Genomic DNA, 19,821 nt, shown 5'->3' with positions numbered 1-19,821 from the left:
AATCAAGAAGAGAATTTTACTTTCCAAAGTCGATTTTAATAAAGCATTTGATTCCTTAAACAGGGAATATTTGGACTCGGTGCTCTTTCAGATGAAATTTGGTAACAAGTGGAGATCATGGATTAGGGGTTGTCTCGAGTCGTCTAGAGCCTCTATCATTGTTAACGCATCACCTACTAAGGTATTTAAGATAAGTAAAGGAGTGTGCCAAGGGGACCCTCTCTCACTATTCTTGTTCATCATATCCATGGAAGGCCTAAACATAGCCCTCAAATCAACAGTAGAAAAAGGATTGTATAAAGGAATCGAAATCCCAGGAAGTGGCCCAACAATCTCCCATTTATTCTACATAATGATGCATTGTTCTTAAGTGAGTGGTCCAGGTCTAACCTAAAAAAAATTCTTGTATTCTCATGCATCTTAGGTTGTTTAGCAATATCAGTTGGGAGAAACTTTTCTCTTTGGCACCAATGTTTTCAAGTCCAAGGTATTTGGCATCGATGCAACGCAAGCGAAGACTTCTAATTAGGCAAGTTTGCTTGGATTTAAGGCAGGCACTCTACCCTCCACCTACCTTGGAGTCCCTGTTGGAGCTGATATGAACTTAGCCAAGAATTGGAGTCCAAAAATTAGCAAGCTCGAAGCTAGATTGTCCAATTGGAAAGCAAAGACACTCTTATTTGCTGGTTGGCTGACATTAATCACATCAGTTCTAGGTAACTTACCTATATATTACCTATCCTTGTTTAAAGCCCTAATTAAGGTGTTAAAATCAATTGAGAAAATTAGAATTCCGTTTTTATGGGGCACAAATGAAAAAAAAATGAAAATTAGAATTAAGGTGTTAAAATCAATTGAGAAAATTAGAATTCCGTTTTTATGGGGCACAAATGAAAAAAAAAAAAAAAAAAAAAAAAAAAAAAAAAAAAAAAAAAGAGGAAAATACATTGGATATCATGGAAACAAGTTACCACACCCAAATAATTGGGTGGTCTTGGAGTCAAATCAATTCGAGCATAAAATATGTATCTAATGATCAAATGGTGGTGTCGTTTGAAGAATGATACAACATCTTTTATGGGGACAAACGGTAACGGGCATACACAATCTCCACAAAAAACCACACGATTACTTGTGTAAGAAATCTATCAGGGTGATAGGTGCATTTTATGCACCTATTTTGCATGTTTATTTTCGTCCTTTTATAGCATTTTACTTCATAATTCTTGCATTTAGTTAATTATTTGGGTAATAAGAATGTCTGGTACTTCACTATTTTTGATTTATTTTGTAGCCATTATGGAGCCTGGAGCATGGAGCATGGAACTTGGAGCTTCGATCATGAAGCATGGAACTTGGAGCTTGAAGTGAAGATGGACCGATCATGCCATGGAAGAAAACATGAAGACATAACCCGAGTCATTGTTGCATTATCATCATAGCAAAGGACTACGTTTGAAACACGGGCAAAGGCACAAAACGCAAGACCTAAGCTTAGACCGTGTGTGGCATCGAGGATCGCAACGAAACAATACGAAGCACATGGGGCTAGTTCGAAACACACGACCTTTGCTTGGACCATGCGTTGTCGAAGCACCTCCCTCTTCTCAAGAAAAAATTGCACGGTTGGTTCAAAAACACATGGTCCATGTGTATGGATCACAAGCTCCCGAGAAACATCATGAAACGCATGGCACAATTGTAAAAACTCACGGCTAAAAACTCATGGGCGTGCATTTTAGGGCTTCCTAACAAAACTAGACTTGTATTCTCCTCTTTTTCTCTAACCCTCACGAGCGATCCTTCTTCCCTTTAAACCCTTCATCTCCGAACCCTTCAAACCTTAGTCTAGGGTTAGATTTATTTTAATCAATCTGAGATTAAGGCTCAAAGGTATGTTGTTTTAAGTTCATAACTTCACCTCATTCATCATCTAGGTCGAATTCCTCCATTATTTGGTAAAAATTGGATTTTTCTTCATAAAACCTAGTTTTTGATTTGTAAAGTTTGAATTGAGTCTTGTATTGGGTTTCAAAATTCTTATATATGGTTTGAAGAACAAGCTTCGTGGGGGGTGTGGAAAGAAGATTGGAAGCCTTCACCTCCAATTGTGCATTCCACCATTGAAGAGTTCAAGCTTTATTAAGGTTGAAGATGAAGTGAACAATTCAAGCAAGCATCACAAATCCAATAATTTCAATGGTGCGTTCCTTCCATATCTCAAGTTTTATGCATTAATTTGAAGTTTTTTTTGCTAGAATTGTTGTGAATCCATTCTTGTGATTCATATAGTTGTTCATTCGTGCTTCTCTAGTTGTGTTCTAGTATTTGGTCACCACTTGTCTGTCGTATATTCGATTTGTCATCATGCCAAAACACAAAAATAAAAAGCCAAAGGAACAATTGGAATCCAAATATGGTGCCACCACCATTGTTCACAATTTTCTTGAGCACCGTGACCGCTACCTTCACCTCAAGGACCGCGAATACTCTCAGCAACGGTTTGTAGATATCCCCACTCTCCAAGAACTAGGATTTTATGATGGCGTTCTTAGGTTTTTTAGCAATATCAGTTGGTAGAAACTTCTCACTTCGGCACCAATGTTTTCAAGTCTAAGGTATTTTGCATCGGTGCAATGTAGGAGGAGACTTCTAATTAGGCAAGTTTGCTTGGATGTGAAGCAGGAACTCTACCCTTCACCTACCTTGGAGTCTTGGTTTGAGCTGATATGAACTTAGCCAAGAATTGGAGTCCAATAGTTAGCAAGATTCAAGCTAGATTGTCCAGTTGGAAAGCAAAGACACTCTTATTTGGTGGCCAAATGACATTAATCACATTAGTTCTAGGTAACTTACCTACATATTACCTATCCTTGTTCAAAGCCCCAATTAACGTGTTGGAATCAATTAAGAAAATTAGAAGATCGTTTTTATGGGGCACATATGAAAAAAGAGGAAAATACATTGGGTATCATGGAAACAAGTTACCACACCCAAAGAATTGGGTGGTCTTAGAGTCTGATCAATTCGAGCATTAAATATTGATCTTATGATCAAATGGTGGTGGCGTTTGAAGAATGATACAACATATTTAATGGGGACAAACAGTAACGGGAATACACATCAGCACAAAAAAACCACACGATTACTTATGTAAGAAATCTCCTTTCATAGTATTCTACTTCATAATTCTTGCATTTACTTAATTATTTGGGCAATTGCATATTTCATTAAGAATATCTGGTACTTCACTATTTTTGATTTATTTTGCAGTCATTATGGAGCTTGGAGCATGGAGCATTGATCTTGGAGCTTAGATCTTTGGAGCATTAAGTGAAGATGGACCGGTCATGCTATAGAAGAAAACATGAAGACATAACCCGAGTCGTTGTTGCATTATGATCATAGCAAAGGACTACATTTGAAACACGGGCAAAGGTCCAAAATTCACGACCTAAGCTTTATATCGTGCGTGTCATCGAGGATCGCAACGAAACAATATGAAGCGTACGCTACATAATCCAGTTGATAACAAGAAGTCTCACTTTACTGGCTAGGAGTTCTACTTTCTACAATCGATCATAAGTCGGGGCTAGTTCGAAGCGCATGGGCTAAAGCATAAAAACACACGGCCTTTTCTTGGACCGTGCATTATCGACACAACTCCCTCTTCTCTAGAAAACATTGCACGGTTGGTTCAAAAACACATAATCCATGTGTATGGATCGCAAGCTCCCGAGAAACATCAAGAAACACACAGGCACAATTGCAAAAACTCACGGCTGAAAATTCACGGGCGTGTATTTTTGGGTTGCCTAACAAAATCAAACTTGTATTCTCCTCTCGTTCTCTAACCCACATGAGCGATCCTTCTTCCCTCTAAAACCTTCATCACCGAGCCCTCAAAACCCTAGTCTAGGGTTCGATTTCTTTCAATTAATCTAAGATTAAGGCACAAATGTATGTTGTTTTAAGTTCATAACTTCACCTCATTCATCATATAGGTCTAATTCCTCCATTATTGGGTAAAAACGGATTTTTCTTCATAAACCCTAGTTTTTTATTTGTAAAGTTTGAATTCATTCTTGTATTGGGTTTCAAAATTTTTGTATAGGGTTTGAAGAACAATCTTGGGATGGGGGCGTTTTGGAAAGAAGATTGGAAGCCTTCACCTCCAATTATGCATTCCACCATTGAAGAGTTCAAGCTTTATTAAGGTTGAAGATGAAGTGAACAATTCAAGAAAACATCACAAATTCAAGAATTTCAATGCTACGTTCCTTTCATATCTTAAGTTTTATGCATTAATTTGAAGTTTGTTTGGCTAGAATAGTTGTGAATTCGTTCTTGCGATTCATATAGTTGTTCATTCGTGCTTGTCTAGTTATGCTCTTGTCTTTGGTCACCACTTGTTTGTCATATACTCGATTTGTTATCATGCCAAAACGCAAAAATCCAAATCCTAAGGAACAATTAGAATCCAAATATGGTGCCACCACTATTGATCACAATTGTCTTGAGCGTTGTGACTGCTACCTTCACCTGAAGGACCGTAGATACTCTCAGCAATGATTTGTAAATATTCCCACTCTCCATGAACTAGGAGTTTATGATGACGTTCTTAGGTTGTTTAGCAATATCGGTTGGGAGAAACTTCTCATTTTGGCACCAATGGAATCGTATAAAAAAACAACTATTGAATTCTTACAATCTTTAGAATTCAGTGACAATGCCAAATGTTTCTCATTCCGTATCATGCAATTTTGTTGGGATTTCTGCATACAACACTTATGGTCCCAAATTAGGGTACATGCGAGAGAAAAATACCCCTTTCAAAACCCAAGCAAAAGCCTTTTGGAAGGTAATCCTGGGACTTGATGTGTATGAGGCTCGATCCGCCAAATCATCCCAAATCATCCATCGGATCTTAAGTGTGGCTCTCCAAATTATTGCCAATATTGTCTTCCCCCAAGAAGACGTTAGCAGAGTCGATAAGATGGATCTAGAAATTCTTTGGTGCATGGTCACCAGCTTGAAGAGACCACATTTTGGCACCTTCCTTGGTTCCAAACTTTGCAAGGTCTCTACTAGGAATTATGGCCCTATACATTGTGGCGGGATTATCACTTATCTTGCCACCCTCCTTACTTGTGCCGAGCTTTTTGAGAGAAAGTGCCTGAATCTTGAGAAAATCACACAAGGCTCCAATATCATCACATCCAATATCCTTGTAGCCTCATCTTTCTTTCGCGGAGAAAGTGATGGTAATCTCACATGGTTGGTGCAGGGTGAGCCCCATTTCCGAGTTCCTATTGGGGACTTTAGTTCCTACCAGCTCCAGTAGGACATCACTCAGACTCGATGGTGTCTACCAAAGAATACTTCTGCAGATTTCATTCCACGCGCCCCTGAACCCATCCTGAGAGCTCCTGAGCGGCTGGTCGTCAACCACGAATTGACACAAATCCTCACTCCACTCCTCCCACTGCAGGCAGATCCACTTATGTTGACTCGGTAGAGACCGCACGTCACTTCTACACCCGATGGGCAACTCAGTACCATGACACATACATGAGGTGTTTTAATCACCTTGATCAAGTTGTTTCCAACATTCGCGTTGATTTGTTTGCAACCAACGCATCTGTCCAACAATTGACACAAACGGTAAAAGAAGCTACGCAGTTCATGCAGCATTGGGCCCCTCATGGTCAATACGTTGCCCTATCCTCTCCGAGCATCGAGGAAGATGCTTAATCTTAAGCTTGGGGAGGGGTCGTTGTACATTAAGTTCTAGTTTCCACATGCATTTCATTATAAAAAAATTTTAAAAAATTTTTAAAAAAAATTAAAAAAAAAAAAAAAAAAAAAAACCAAAGGAACCTAGTCTTCTTTAATCAATTAAAGCGGTAAATGAGTTCTGAAAGCTTGTGCGTTTTTCATTAAAAAATCCTAAAGCAATCTAATTACACACGAACACGTTTCTCGAAGCTACTCGTACCAAACAAAAAATGATAAGGTTATCAACACCGAAGCATAATGACATGTATAGGTTAGCCCTTGGAACACACGGCCGGTCTTATGAGTAGTAAGTGCTCAATCACACCCAAACTCCAAATCCAAAAGAACCATAAAATGAATATAAAATTTCAATGACTCGAATCTTCCAGCGCTCTAAAAAGTCCTTTCTACCTATTCTCTTCTAAATATCCTGCTTAGGGACATTGTTTCCAACTATACTTACGAGTCTTTACGCGTTTACATTAGTCCCACAAAAAAAATGTCGTGGAACTCTCACGCTAATAGACCGTGAGATGTCCCAACAATAGAAAAAGTCGAGGACAAAAATATAAAGAATTAGGTCAAGCAAATAACTTAAACATGTAGATGTGTACTCTTCCCTCACAACTATACTCCTTTGTTTATGTCATAGTAGCTCCCTCCTTGTGAACACCATCTTGGTATGTCGCGCCAAGCCTACATTTAAGCATGAGTGCATCTTCGGATACTTTGAAAGTGCGCCCTTGCGAACAGAACTTCAAAGGAGCTGTGCAGGGTTGCATGAATAATTACAACTAGGAAATAAGCTTGGCTGTCAAAAAAAAAAGTGTAAAAAAAAGGTTGCATGAATAATTACAACTAGGGAAATAAGTTTGGCTATCAAAAGATCTCCTTCGACTTGAACTTGAACTTATGACATCGGGACTGACTGTGAACTACTACGACTGGTGTAAGTGGTTTGAAACATGTAACCAATCTGGGTAAATATTATACAATTTTTAGAAAATATTTTTTTACAAAAAGATTGTTGTTAGTCAACAAATAGTTGGAGTCGGTCATTATCATGCTTTGTAAAATGAAAATAATTGAGTATGTTTTTCATCACATGTTTTCACGAGAATAAGACCATAATTTGTTCCATGTGTTAACCCAATACCTGTAACAGTGAACAAGTGTTATAACTTTTAATTTTGTTGAGTTGTGCTAGGGAGTGGCTAAAAAATCTTGTATTTAATTGTTATATATCTTTGTAGAGTTAATGCCAAGTTATCTCAAGGCACGATAAGTACACCCTTGACTGTATGACACAATGAAGTTAATTGGATTGATTTTGTTCGTTTTGTTTTGTTTATTGCATTGATATTTGAAAAAAAAATTGAATTTTTTTTAATCTTTTTGTACATATGTTATTTTCATTAGTTTTTCTTTTATTGCATGCATTCACTCTTGATTCCCTTTAGGTCCTTTTCATTCTTTCCGTTCTTTTCATCTTACTGTCTTCTTAGTCGCTTATCGTCTTCTCTAGGGTGATTCCTCATTTTTTTTTCTTTCTTGAGGACAGAAAGGTCTAACCTTGGGGAGGTTTCATAGGTGCATTTTATGTACCTATTTTGCATGTTTATTTCCGTCCTTTCATAGCATTCTACTTCATAATTCTTTCATTTAGTTAATTATTTGAGCAATTGCATATTTCATTAAGAATGTTTGGTACTTCACTATTTTTGAATTATTTTTCATCTTTTATGGAGCATGGAGCGTGGAACTTGGAGCTTGGAGCATGGAGCTTGGAGCATGTTGATTGCTTGACTTGAAGCATATGATTTGATGTTTGATTTGTGAGTCTATTCTAGTGATTATGTTTTTGTTTAAACTAGAATCCTTGAATTTAATTTGTGTTTGATTGGCCACTTTCATGAATTGAATTTTTGTGTAGTTAATTAACTTTTAGGGCACCTAATCGTTCTATCAAGTTAATAATTGGTAACAAACAATAAGTTTTCTTATGTAAACATATATCACATGTTTTCACACTTCCGAACATATGAGAAGAAATAAACATTGTTGGGAAGCTTGTACAAAACCTAATGCAGTTTTCCAATACAATCTAAGAGCGTGTTTAGGTTGAATTAGTAAAGCTAGGTCTAATCAAAGAGCGTGTTTTGATTAGATAATTTGGCAAGCGAGAGGTATTAGAGCGTGTTAATCTTTCAGTACCAACTTAGAATAACAATCATGAATTACATCAAGTCATAATCAAGTTGAACAACAACATTGAGAACTAGAACTAGAACCCTTCAATCAAATTGTTTACAAATTTATTTTATTTTCTGCATGTTTTTAAAGTAGACTGATATTTTGTTATTTTACTTTTGCAAACAACACCGCCTTTTGTGATCAAAGTGTCTTGCGCAAAGAGGTGTAGACTTTTATCCCGTGTCTCTGTGGTTCGACCTTGCTTGCCTTGTACTACTTTTTAGTACATTAAAACAGTGTATTCAGAGTCTGTTGTACCCCTATTATTTGTTGGGTTTGACACGCCTAACAACAGGGATTTGGAAAAATATTGTTAGGATAGTAGAAGAGATTGAAGCAAACAGTTTGAGAATAAGTGACATATTCAAGCATGTAACAATCTCTGGAAGGATACATGGTTGGGACATAAAAAATTAAAATCAAAATATTCAATCTCTATGAGCTTGAATCCAACAAAAGATGCATTATAGGAGATACAGTGAAAGTTAACTCTTGGAATCGGAAGTCGTGTCCTATAGTTGTTGGTTTATCTATTGAACTACAAAACTTACTTAATGAAACAGCTTCATGCCATTTAAGTGATGGCCCAGATCGATTGCATTGCTTGCTAGCTCCAGATGGAAAATACACGGTGGGGACTCTCATAGGCAAAATAGACCTTTTTGCACTACAATCAACAACACTTCCTATAATCAACTGGCGTAAAATTGTGTCACTCAAGGTGTTGTATTTTGTATGGCGTGCAGCTCAAGGTTGTATTCCTTCGGCTACAACATTATAAAATAGAGGAGTCAACATTAACACCACTACATGCTCGAATTGTATTGGAAAAGAAGAAGATGCGGACCACATATTGTTTAACTGCCCTTTTTTTGAACTTATAAAAAAAAAAAAAAAAAAGAATTTTTACCTGGTGTAGAATAAACCAAAATGGTATTAGCAACAGTAGAGATCTTCAATTTGTGGTTTCATGGGGAAGATGCCCTAAACTTTGGAAGAGACTAATAGTCATATTTTATGGGATGCTTTGGATGAACTCGAAGTGCAGGAATGAAAGACTATTCCAAGGTGCATTATTATCAACATCTAGTATAGCCGATAAAATCAAGTCTTAATCTTATTATTGGCTCAAATGTCAGGAAAAATATGATGTAGGTAGATGATTGAGTTGGAACTCTTCTTCCTTGTCCCCATTGTAACACATCTCTTTTATTCATGGCCTAGTTGCTAGGCGTGTGGCTTCTTAATAATATTTGTTGTTTCTAAAAAACTACTTTCTTTATGACTTTTTACATAATATCAATTTTTCACTTGCTTTTTTTCCATGCAAACCATACATGTTTCTTTTGATGATCAAATCAAGTGGGGACACCTATTGACGCACCTGCAAACACTCATATTGTAAACGCTTGTGTCAAGGGAAGCACATTATTGTTGGGTCTAATAATGATGCTCATGATTGTAATGATATACTCTACAATGTTGAATTGTTGATAAAATATTTTCAGTAGTTTATGTTCAACTTGAAAAAAGACAACTTAAACGGACACAGGATTGTCATGTTTGACAAGTGTTAGGGAACCCTTTTTCTTTTCTGGTGTTTAAACTCGAGTTGCTACTTTAAAAAAATGTCTATATGCAAGTTTTTCTATCCATGATTGAGCCAAAACATATCAAAGAATCTCTAGAAGAACCAAATTGGATAAAGGTCATACAAGAAGAACTGTCAGAATTTGAGAGGAACAACTATGGCATTTGGTTCCAACACCTGAAGGAAGGTGTCTTTGTCTTTATGGTAGGCTTGAGATTGGTTCTCAAGAACAAAAAAATATGATCAATGTATTTTTATCATAAACAAACCTAGACTAGTTGTCAAATGCTACTCTCTGATGAGACTTCAAAGTCTATCAAATGGACGAATATTGTGCTTTCCTCAATGGTGAAAGTGAAAGTGAAATTGAAATATATATATATATATATATATATATATATATATATATATATATATATATATATATATTCAACAACCTCCTGGTTTTGAAGACCCTTGGTTCCTACTCATAGTTACAAGCTTGAAAGACTTAACATAATTCACGAAAGGTATTTCAAACTTCATCATCGGATTCTTCTTTAGAACATATGGGCATTCTATGTGGGAAACAAAATCATAAGTTTAAGTAAAAAAGGTTTCATAATTAGGATATAAAGAAGCGGTTGTGCCAATACACTTTACAATTTAGCCAAGTCAATTTGAGTTAAGGTGTTCTTGTGAAGTAATGAACTTCTTTAAGGTCATTTTTTGATGAAATACTAAAACAAAGTCAATATAATAACACTCCCCAAACATGGCTTCACTGTTGAAGATAAGCAACTTTTAAACCACTTCCCTTTCAGTTGATTCATTTAAAACTCAACCCATTATCAATAAACCCGTTTTCACTACAAATGCTCTAAACTACCTGTATCACCAAATGTGCAACTTTAAAACCATGAAGGTCAAAGCTCGTCTTTTGAATTTTTCTGGTAGCACTGTTCATCCCAGAAATATGGGAACTTAAGTCTTGCAGCAGTGTGTGGCATTAGCCAATCATCATACATGAATCTGCATAATTTTGTAGCCCATAAAGGTTAGCAGTATAAATAATATACATGACATGAAACATATTACAAAAACAACACAAAAAGATTGGAGTAATCACTTACATTTTAGCTGGTGGACGAGATATAACAACCAGAACTTGCAAATCTTCTTTGTCATTTGTGTTCCAAAGCTGCAAACAAGGATTCATCATGATGATCCATGTATATCATGTATGGAAGATAACAGCAGAAAATGATGAATTACCTGGTGAGCATCATTAACAGGGATGTAAAATGTGGAATTTGAAAAGACACTAAACTCTTGAGGCTTTCCAGGGGACTTTGAGTGAGAATTTGATGCAAGATAAAGAGTGCCACTCCCTTTTAAAACTACAAAAACTTCCTCACATGAATGTCTATGAATCGGTGTTCGTGCTCCTGGAGCAAAGGTCTGAAGCCATATCTCAACCTGTTGAGAACATATTTGAGAAAATGTCATCAAAAACTTAAACATTTGGTAGTATGCTTAAACATGGTGATTTGTGTCACCTCTTTCAGTCCATGCATGAGAGAACCTGCAACAGTTATGTGAGATAAGCCAGGTCTTCCATAGTTATCTTGTGGTAGCTCATTGATGTTCCTCACTAATGGAAATCCTATACAACAAAGGAAATGATCGGATAAAAGTTAATATTTGAAACTAAAAATGATTACAAACATAACAATATGCACAGCACACATATCAAAGATCTACTGTAATCATGAAACTAGTTTCATTCTCGAATTTTGCTTGTGTTGTCCTAAATAATCAATCAATTTATAATCAGATCTGCGAGATACTCCAAAATTATTAAGATTACAAGCACATCCAAATTTCATTTAGCTCCTTTTGAGCTGTTGAGTCTGAGCCATAATCTGCAAAACGCATCGCCATTACCAAACCACATTCTGCTTTCAAATTGATTATTGCGAGCTTAGAATGATACAGTTAGCTGCCTAGATGTTATTAAAGTCTGAATCATTAGGTAATTTTACAAAGTCCAAAGTCAAGAGGCAATTACTTGCCTGCTTGTCAAAAAAACAAATAGGGTTACCAAATACGGAAAAAATTAGTTATCGAGACTTCATTCAAACACTCGTAAGTACGTCATTAGGGCAATCATATATAACTAAAACGCAAATTTGGGTAAAAACAAATGCAGCAAATTATATTAGGGCTCAATAACGAAATTCGACACTAACTTATGAAACAGAAACCAAACTTCAAAGTTTAAATAACCAAATTGAATTGTTTATGAAATTCGTGTGTAGAATAGAGAAGCAACAGACCGTTGGTTGAACACTGGGAGGCGGAGACGGTGGCCGTGAACAGAGAAATCGTAAGCATGTACAGAATCACAGTAAGCTCCGCCATCTCTCTCTCTCCCTCTATTCAGTGGGCACGAAACCGATGGCGACGCCACTGCTCACTTCAACACCCACGTATAGTTAAAAAAAAAAAAGAATTATTTGTTCTGGAAGTTAGGAGAAAAAGAAAGAATAAATAAGCGAGTGTTCTAGGCTTCTAGCAATTTATATTTGGCTAAATTTTAAAAAGTTGGTTAAAAAGACATTTAATTTTTCATTTTATACCCTATTTGATTTTTAAGGTTTTTTTATTAGTTAAATTTATATTGTTTTTTGAAAAAGTAAAATGTAAATAATTTATTATAGCTGACTTTTAATAAATGTGTTTATAGAATGTCAATTTAGCAACAAATCATTATACTATTATACAATGTCTTTATCTATTTTGGTATTTAACTATTTAAATATATATTTTTTTCACTTAATCACTTTTTTTTTAAATACCATTACAAAAATTGTATTTTAGAAAATCCTGTGAAAATTTTCAGTTTAATCACTCGATATTTTTCTATGATTTAACAATTAAATTTTTGAATTTGTTTAAAAAAACTATCATTACGTGTCCAAATTGTTTTTTGCAATTTATTACTAAAAAAACCAAGGTTCTAAAAAACTCGACATGGTTCTGCCATGGCGTGCTACGACTCCAAGGCTTGCACCTGCCGCCAAGTTTTGTCAAAACGCCGCCTTAACTCATATATGTGTATAAAAATGAATAATAGTTGAAAATACATATAAAAATATTAATTATATAGAAAATTTTCGCCTTAAGTCACGCCTTACAAACGTCGTGACTCGCCAAAACTCGGAAAAGCTTGAGGCTTGACATTGCCGCCAAGTCACGCCTTACGTTATTTAGAACCTTGAAAAAAACACACAATTGTTTTTTATTAAAAAAAGAGAGAAACAAACTTTCAATGATCACACAAAAAAAATCAGATTAAACAAAAAAAATCCAAACTACATGGTTTTTTTTTTAATTTGTCCATATAATTTATTCAATATATTTATATTATATACTTATATCAAATAAAAGATATAAAATCAAATATAGGATTCAATTATTAGAAATCATTCTTATAGATTAATGGTGTACCTAGATCGGCCAAATATACAAATATCGATTCGGAATCCTCTTAACTTAACAACAAGAAGATTGTCGTTATACAAGAACGAACCATGGGTGAATAAAAACACACACCGGGCAAATATCTTAGGGCAAACATATCCCAGGAAAAGCACAATGTACAGATACTTGTAATAAACAAATATAAAGCAGTACAAGACAAATAGTTGTCCTTACTCCGACTACGTAGGAAACCAAGTAAGAGCCTCAACCGACACATTTTTGAATGCCTATAAAAGCCAAACATCACCATAGGAAAGAGGTAGAAGTTTCTCACCATAGGCAATTTAGTAATACTCCAAATTAACATCTAACTTAGACATCGGGGAGCAATACTATCAGTATCGCTTTCTAACATGGTATTTGTCTATCTTTTTGTAGTGTGACTTCCTGATTATGCATTAGAAGAGGAAACGACCAAATCACTATCAGATATTTGGGAGGCTATGTAGCAACACTAGCATGTTTGTTTATAAACGCCATAGGAGTTAGGATTCTTTCCTAAGCTATATGGGCTATGTTTTGTTCTCTAAACTAATACCACATGTCTTAGTAAAAGTCTTCCGCGTTATAACGGTTAATCAGTATGTAACGTGAAACGTCAGGTATAGATCGACGACACTGATCTATACGTGTAGACATCTCGCTCACATGTTGTTAGCTACAACCATCGTCTGACGAGTCGAGTTTGGCGTTCACGTTTCTATTTTATTTACTCCACTACATTGATAAAGTGTTAGTCTGAAACTTTTATCACGCCCCCTTTTGTCCTGTATAGAGGCTGCGAAATCGTAGTTCGGTTATGTGCTCATTATAGATCCCTAATTTGTTTGTGATCGTATAGAATTAATATTGGATTTCTAAGGGGTTTTTGATCACTTATAAGTTGAAAGAGATCACACATAGTGTGATAGTTTGTGACTTGGAACGATAAGTGTTATTACCCAACGTTAAGTCATATAACACTTAATTAATACTATGACACGATCATACAAAGTTTATAAACTCGAAACTTATGATTTCTACATATAAACTATATAACTGCTTGTATGGAATTTCAAAAGTAAAGTTGGTTATTTTATGTTTTCAAAAAGTGTGATGTGTCTTTATTTTAAATAACTCGGTATTCAAAATCCTTATATAAATATGCATTTTGGTAAAGGGGAAACGCAAAATTTGATATAAGTCTAACTTACTTGTATGTATTTTGCTAAAATTTGTACTTTTGGATTTGAGAAACGATATTTTTAAATGAGTCCAAATACACTTTTATAACTCATTTATTTTAAGATAGTCAACCAGATAAATTTTATAAAACATTTTTGGTTATGAAAGTACTTTGTATAAAAACCTATAGAACTCACCAACAATCTTTAATTGATATATCTTAATGCATGTATTCTCAGGTTTATTAGCATGCAAGAAGAGTTTGCATAGAAGATTTTATGTTATTGTACTGCATCCTTGCAAACATCGAATAGTTAGGAGTGTGTAGTGATTTAACAATAATTATCAACTATGTAATTTCTATTTTGTTAATAATAGAAGATTATATTTGTAGTGTCCAATATATGTCCAATAACTGTGATCATTGATATATGTCACACACCTTGGCATTTCCGTCATGGGTGTGACAGAGCAACATCAACCAACTCATCAAAAAAACCACATACCAAAAACCGCAAGTCAACACTATTACCAACAACAATGGAATTGTAACATTCCGTTTAAAATAGAGTAATTAAATAATAAACCCGGAACCCCAAGATGTAATTATTATTATTATTATTATTATTATTATTATTATTATTATTATTATTATTATTATTATTATTATTGTAGCCAAAATCAAATAATAATTAGCGGGGTGTTGGTTTCGGGGAGCTAATTGATATTATTTCGAGTTTCGGGTGTTAAAGTGTAATTTCAGGATTTATTTTGCAAAGGATTTTAGAAGTCAGGGAGTGTTTGGTATGATTTGGACTTAATATGAAAGGATTTATGGAAGCAGGGGCCGAATGGTAAATTATGGACTTAATTTGAAAAGAATAAAGGAGGAGGGACTAAAAGTGTCAGTATAGGACAATGATTGAGATTGAGCGGGACTTATAACCAGTCACCATGCACATCTAAACCCAAATCCTAATCTTCAGCCGCCGCTATTTTTAGGTGCTCTTCAGCCGCCGCCGTGAGTAGTCTCCCGACCGCCGCCGATTTGCTGTTGTGAACCATCGAGGCAGCCACCTTCGTCCCTTGTTGCACCGAGCTGCCGAGCAATTGCGACTGCCTTTCCTTCCGGCGAACTCGAGTGACCACCCATTCCTGCTGTCCCCTTCTTCTTCTTCTGCCGTTGTACGGTCGCCATTCCGGGCGACTGTTGCGACTGTTGCGACTGTTGCGGCTAACGTTCTCCTCCGACTGACATGCGCCACTGCTCGATTGTTGCCACTGCTGCACTGCCAACGACAAAACCGGGAGTCGCCAAGTCGAGGATCGACGACAGACGTTGTGGTCGCTGCTCAGACGGACACGACCACCTCTTTGTCGCGAATGACGTCCTCCCTTCTTCGTTTCTATTCGAGTCGCCGCTAGCGGTTGCTGCCGCCACCAAACAACTCTTCTCTTGCTCTGGTCATCATCCATCACCGCCATGACCATCGTATGCCGCCATGGAGGACGACTATGTTCAGATTTTGAGCTAAGGTGGGTGTGTGGGTGGGTTGGTGCTTCTGCTACTAGTATGCACACCGTACATGTGTTGCTTGGCCAAAAATCACAAGAGAGCCACCACCACCACCGTGAGGTGGTGGCTACCACCTCCGACCACCGTCTGCCGCCACAGAGCGGCTATGTGTGTGTGTGTGTGTTATTTTATGTGTGTGTGTATTTGGATATTATTGTATGGTTGTTGTATCATTGTATGGCTGGAATAATCAAAGAAAACAACATGTCACCGTCGTGAGGTGGTGGTTGCCACCTCACGTCGCCATTCTGCCGCCACCTTGGGTGGTTGTGTGCTTTTGTGTGTGTGATTGTTATTTTGGGATGCTTGGATATTTTTTTAGCCAAAGTTATAACCACCACCACGAGGTGGTGGCCGCCACCGTGATCTGTCGTTGACCGCCACTACCTGAGGTGGTAGTGAGTGGTGCCCGACTTGTTTAACCTTAATGGACCCAATGAAGCCCTGATTGACCTAAAAGACTAACCATTTGACTAATTGGCTAGTATTTGGGTTGGAAACCCTAATTAGGGTTTGGAAAACCATAATGTCATGAAACCCTAATTTTGGGAAGTGATCGGGACCCACACTGGAATTATTTAGTAGACTTAAAATATTAATTAATAATCCTTTTCAATTAACTTAAGGCAATATTGGACTTAATGGATTAAGTCATTAATGGGTTAAATAGGAACACTTAACCCTAATCGTCATTTTATGTGAAAACTCTAATTTTGCTTGGACCTTGAGTTGGGCCTTTCTATTGGGCTTTGGTGATTGGGCTCTTAGTGGGCTATCCAAGAACAAGTAAATGGACTAAAATATTTGCATGGGCTTTAGTGTAAGTCCCATGTGAAGAACTTGGGCCCAATTTGGAAAATTAGGCCATTAGTAGGCCATAATTAGGCCTTTATGATTATAAGATATTAGACCATTTGAATGCCAAGTGTTTGGAGCAGAATAGATGGTTGGGCCTTAAGGTAAGGCACGTGTGAAGGTTTGGGCCAAATTTGGAAAATTGGGCCATATGTTAGGCTTTATTCCATTGGTTGACTATTGGGCCTTTGGAGTGTGAGTTTGGGCCTTGGGCTTGAATCAAGCTAGGTTGGGGGTAAAGTAGTCTTTCAACCCAAGCATAGACTTATGGTTATATATTGGAACCCAATTATTTATTAGGTATTGTTTGAGGTTGACAGTTCGGGAACCTGTCATCCAACAGCTAGGATTTTGCCTGCGGGACTTCAACAGTGTGAGGTGAGTTGTCCACACTATACTAACACGGTCGAAGGCACCGATGTCGACCCTTTTTGGATTTGTATCTGGGTTTATTGCACGATATGCTTTATGATTTATATCCTGGTTATAGGATGGTTGTTATGTTAGTGATTTGTTAGATCGGTATCCTGGTTATAGGATTATGCTATGTTAGTGATCTGTTAGATCGGTATCCTGGTTATAGGATGGTTGATATGTTAGTGATAGGTTAGATCGGTATCCTAGATATAGGATAGTTACTATGTTAGTGATCTGTAGATCTGTATGATTATCTGTGCATGCTAGCAAGCGTATGATATTTATGTGCACATGTTTGTTGGTTTGGGGGGTTGGGTTGAGGCAGGTCGTGCTTTGTGCTGTAGGCCAAGATACCCAGGGCGGAGTGGATAGACCGTAGAACCGGTTAGGGCATACCAGTCAGGCCGAATCCCCGATGAGCGGTCCGGATGGGCTGAAGACCCTAAGAGGTGGTCCAGACGTACCGAAAGCTCAGAGAGTAGTGCGGATAGACTGAAGGCATGTGAGGCAGTCCAGTCAGACTGATGGCTCATTATACATGTTTTTTTTGTTATGATATGGTTATATCTGTATGGCGTTGGTATTTTGGGGGTAAATCACTAAGCATTCGAGCTTACATTTATCGATTATTGTTTCAGGTACTTCTGATGATCGTAGGAAGGCGAAGATGTGATCGTGCACCTCCTTATGTTTTCATGTTTTGATTATGGGATACTCTGACATTATACTATTTTGAAAACAAGTTTTGTAATAATAAATGGTTTTGAAATGTTTTAAAAAAGTTTAAATATGGCATTGTTTTTATGGGTGTTACAAGTTGGTATCAGAGCCTTGGTTTGAGTGAATTGGAGGAAACACTCGTGTGTCTCCAGTGTCAAACTAAGGAAAAGATTTTAAAATGAATTTTCAAATGGTTTTCAAAATACTATAGGAGGATGCAAGTCTACGATCAGTCGGAGCTCGCGAATAGACCCCAAAATACCTTACAGATTATTTGATTTTGTGATATGTTAAAATAGCATGCTGGTACTAGGCTAGGGATCTTCAGGAATTGCATGATAAAATTGCATGATTATATGATGCTTGATAGCCTAGGGTTTTTCATTATATGAAATTGACATCATTACCGTAGTTGTTTAGTGTATGCATAACGGTCGTACATAATTAGATCTTATTGCCTGAGAATGTTTAGTTTAGCTTTATTTGTTGTTCATTGTCTGGTTGTGGGCTTAGAGTAGGACTGAGTATTCGAAAGTCTATAAGGTCCAGCGTTATGTATGGTTAGCATACACGAGTGTTACACGGTTAGTGGAAGTTTCATGGGTGGGTCGTGCGAGGCTGGGAGACCAATTAAGAGATATTTAGCATTCCTCTAGAAGTGAGGATTGAGTGCTCGCCATGTTTATGTATATTTTTAGGGCGTTGGGGTGACACCTGAGACAAATATGGGTAGATGTGGAAGGTAGTATGGGCACGTACTACTTAAAGAACAAGACCCATATGTGTAGTAAGGAAGTCAGGACCCCTAGGGTTTTGTTGGTAGTTGGTTTTTTCGTTGTTTCATGGAATGTTTGATATCTTCCTTGTATGTATTTTCGGTATGGTGGTCATAAGACGTCTTGAGACCGGATCCGGGTCAGGATCGGGAGATGGCAGCCAGGATAGGCCAGCATTGACAGAGGAGATTGTTCGGGGTCATATTCTGGAGATGTTTGGGTCTATTAAGACTGTCATGGTTGAGTAGTTTGATGAGCGCTATGCAGCCATTACTGAGACGGCTACCGCAGCAGCTTCAGCAGCTGTAACGACGACCGGGGCAGGAGCTGGTCGAGCTTTCCAGTACCGAGACTTGTTACTGGGACACATTCTGACGAGCAGAGGGTTGCAGTTACTTGGGATCAGGGAGATGTTCCGTACTCGTTACATTCCTCGGGTTGAGTGGGAGAGGCTGGCACATGAGTTTCTAGATTTGAGGCTTCGGGGGTTTTGCTCAAGGCCGAGGTGCGAGTCGTGGGGATCAGGAAGGGAGTGATGATTATGATCAGGTCGAGTTTTGTAGCTGGAAGTAGAAGGGTTGATTGAGGGATTGGAATGTTGTTTTCGAGGGAAAGGGTTGTGCCCTTTCAGTTTCTCCGAGTTCAAAGTAGTGAGCAGGCATGTGACCCCTGGGTCAGGTTGTATTTCTAGCTCGGGGTCAGTTGGTCACAAGGATTGGCGACAGTATTTCAACACTGGTGAGCCCGGGTGGGTCGATGAGGCATGAGTATCTTGTGAGGTTGCGATTACCATCCCTACCCATAGGATCTAAGATCTGATTCGCCTTGGATCTCTAGTATCGGGCGGTAAGGATTGATTGTGCGATCTATTGCACTTTTGGGATTGGAGACTATGTCTAGGGAGTAGTTTGTAGCCTGGTTTAGGGTAGAGGTTGCTTCAACTACTGCAATTCAACTGTGGATGATTGAGCTGGTGAGTGAGTCAGGGTGCGACCCTAAATGAAATGATTTCTAGAGCTCGAGAGCGGGAGACTTGTTTGGAGCACCTTGGGAAGTGGGGTATTATGTGGGAGGTCTATGGACAGGGTCCTATAGGATGGTTATTCAACATTGTCAGGATTCAGTGGTTTTAGTAACCGTTATTGATTGGTGGATGAAAGCGCCAA

At 37.5% G+C, this 19,821-nt stretch overlaps 1 protein-coding gene and 1 long non-coding RNA gene across 2 annotated transcripts; both read right to left on the bottom strand.

Moving 5' to 3' along the window:
• Positions 1-8,042: 8,042 nt before the first annotated feature.
• On the bottom strand, positions 8,043-9,900 carry LOC144998723 (uncharacterized). The gene is made up of 3 exons (XR_013660412.1): positions 8,942-9,900; positions 8,583-8,798; positions 8,043-8,316 (listed from the first exon to the last, which is right to left on the bottom strand). It is a non-coding gene; the product is annotated as an uncharacterized LOC144998723 (long non-coding RNA).
• A 303-nt stretch (positions 9,901-10,203) lies between these two features.
• ABP1 (endoplasmic reticulum auxin binding protein 1) lies at positions 10,204-12,133 on the bottom strand. Its single transcript, XM_078997246.1, has 5 exons — positions 11,941-12,133; positions 11,161-11,267; positions 10,877-11,080; positions 10,735-10,802; positions 10,204-10,633 (listed from the first exon to the last, which is right to left on the bottom strand). The coding sequence occupies exons 1-5, from the start codon at positions 12,023-12,025 to the stop codon at positions 10,528-10,530; spliced, it is 570 nt and encodes a 189-aa protein (XP_078853372.1). The 5' UTR covers positions 12,026-12,133; the 3' UTR covers positions 10,204-10,527.
• Positions 12,134-19,821: the final 7,688 nt, after the last annotated feature.

Source organism: Lactuca saligna, chromosome 5, assembly GCF_052625555.1.
Source record: "Lactuca saligna cultivar CGN05327 chromosome 5, ASM5262555v1, whole genome shotgun sequence".
Classification (NCBI taxonomy): Eukaryota; Viridiplantae; Streptophyta; class Magnoliopsida; order Asterales; family Asteraceae; genus Lactuca; species Lactuca saligna.
The sequence above is the reverse complement of the archived record's forward strand: the minus strand, read 5'-3'. Positions and strand labels throughout refer to the sequence as shown.

Excerpts from the sequence above, each read along its gene's own strand:
- ABP1 (XM_078997246.1), bottom strand. The coding sequence starts at position 12,025 with ATGGCGGAGCTTACTGTGATTCTGTACATGCTTACGATTTCTCTGTTC. Across the intron at positions 10,803-10,876 it reads CTGTTAATGATGCTCACCAG|CTTTGGAACACAAATGACAA; the intron begins GTAATTCATCAT and ends CCTTGTTTGCAG. Across the intron at positions 10,634-10,734 it reads TCTCGTCCACCAGCTAAAAT|ATTCATGTATGATGATTGGC; the intron begins GTAAGTGATTAC and ends AAAATTATGCAG.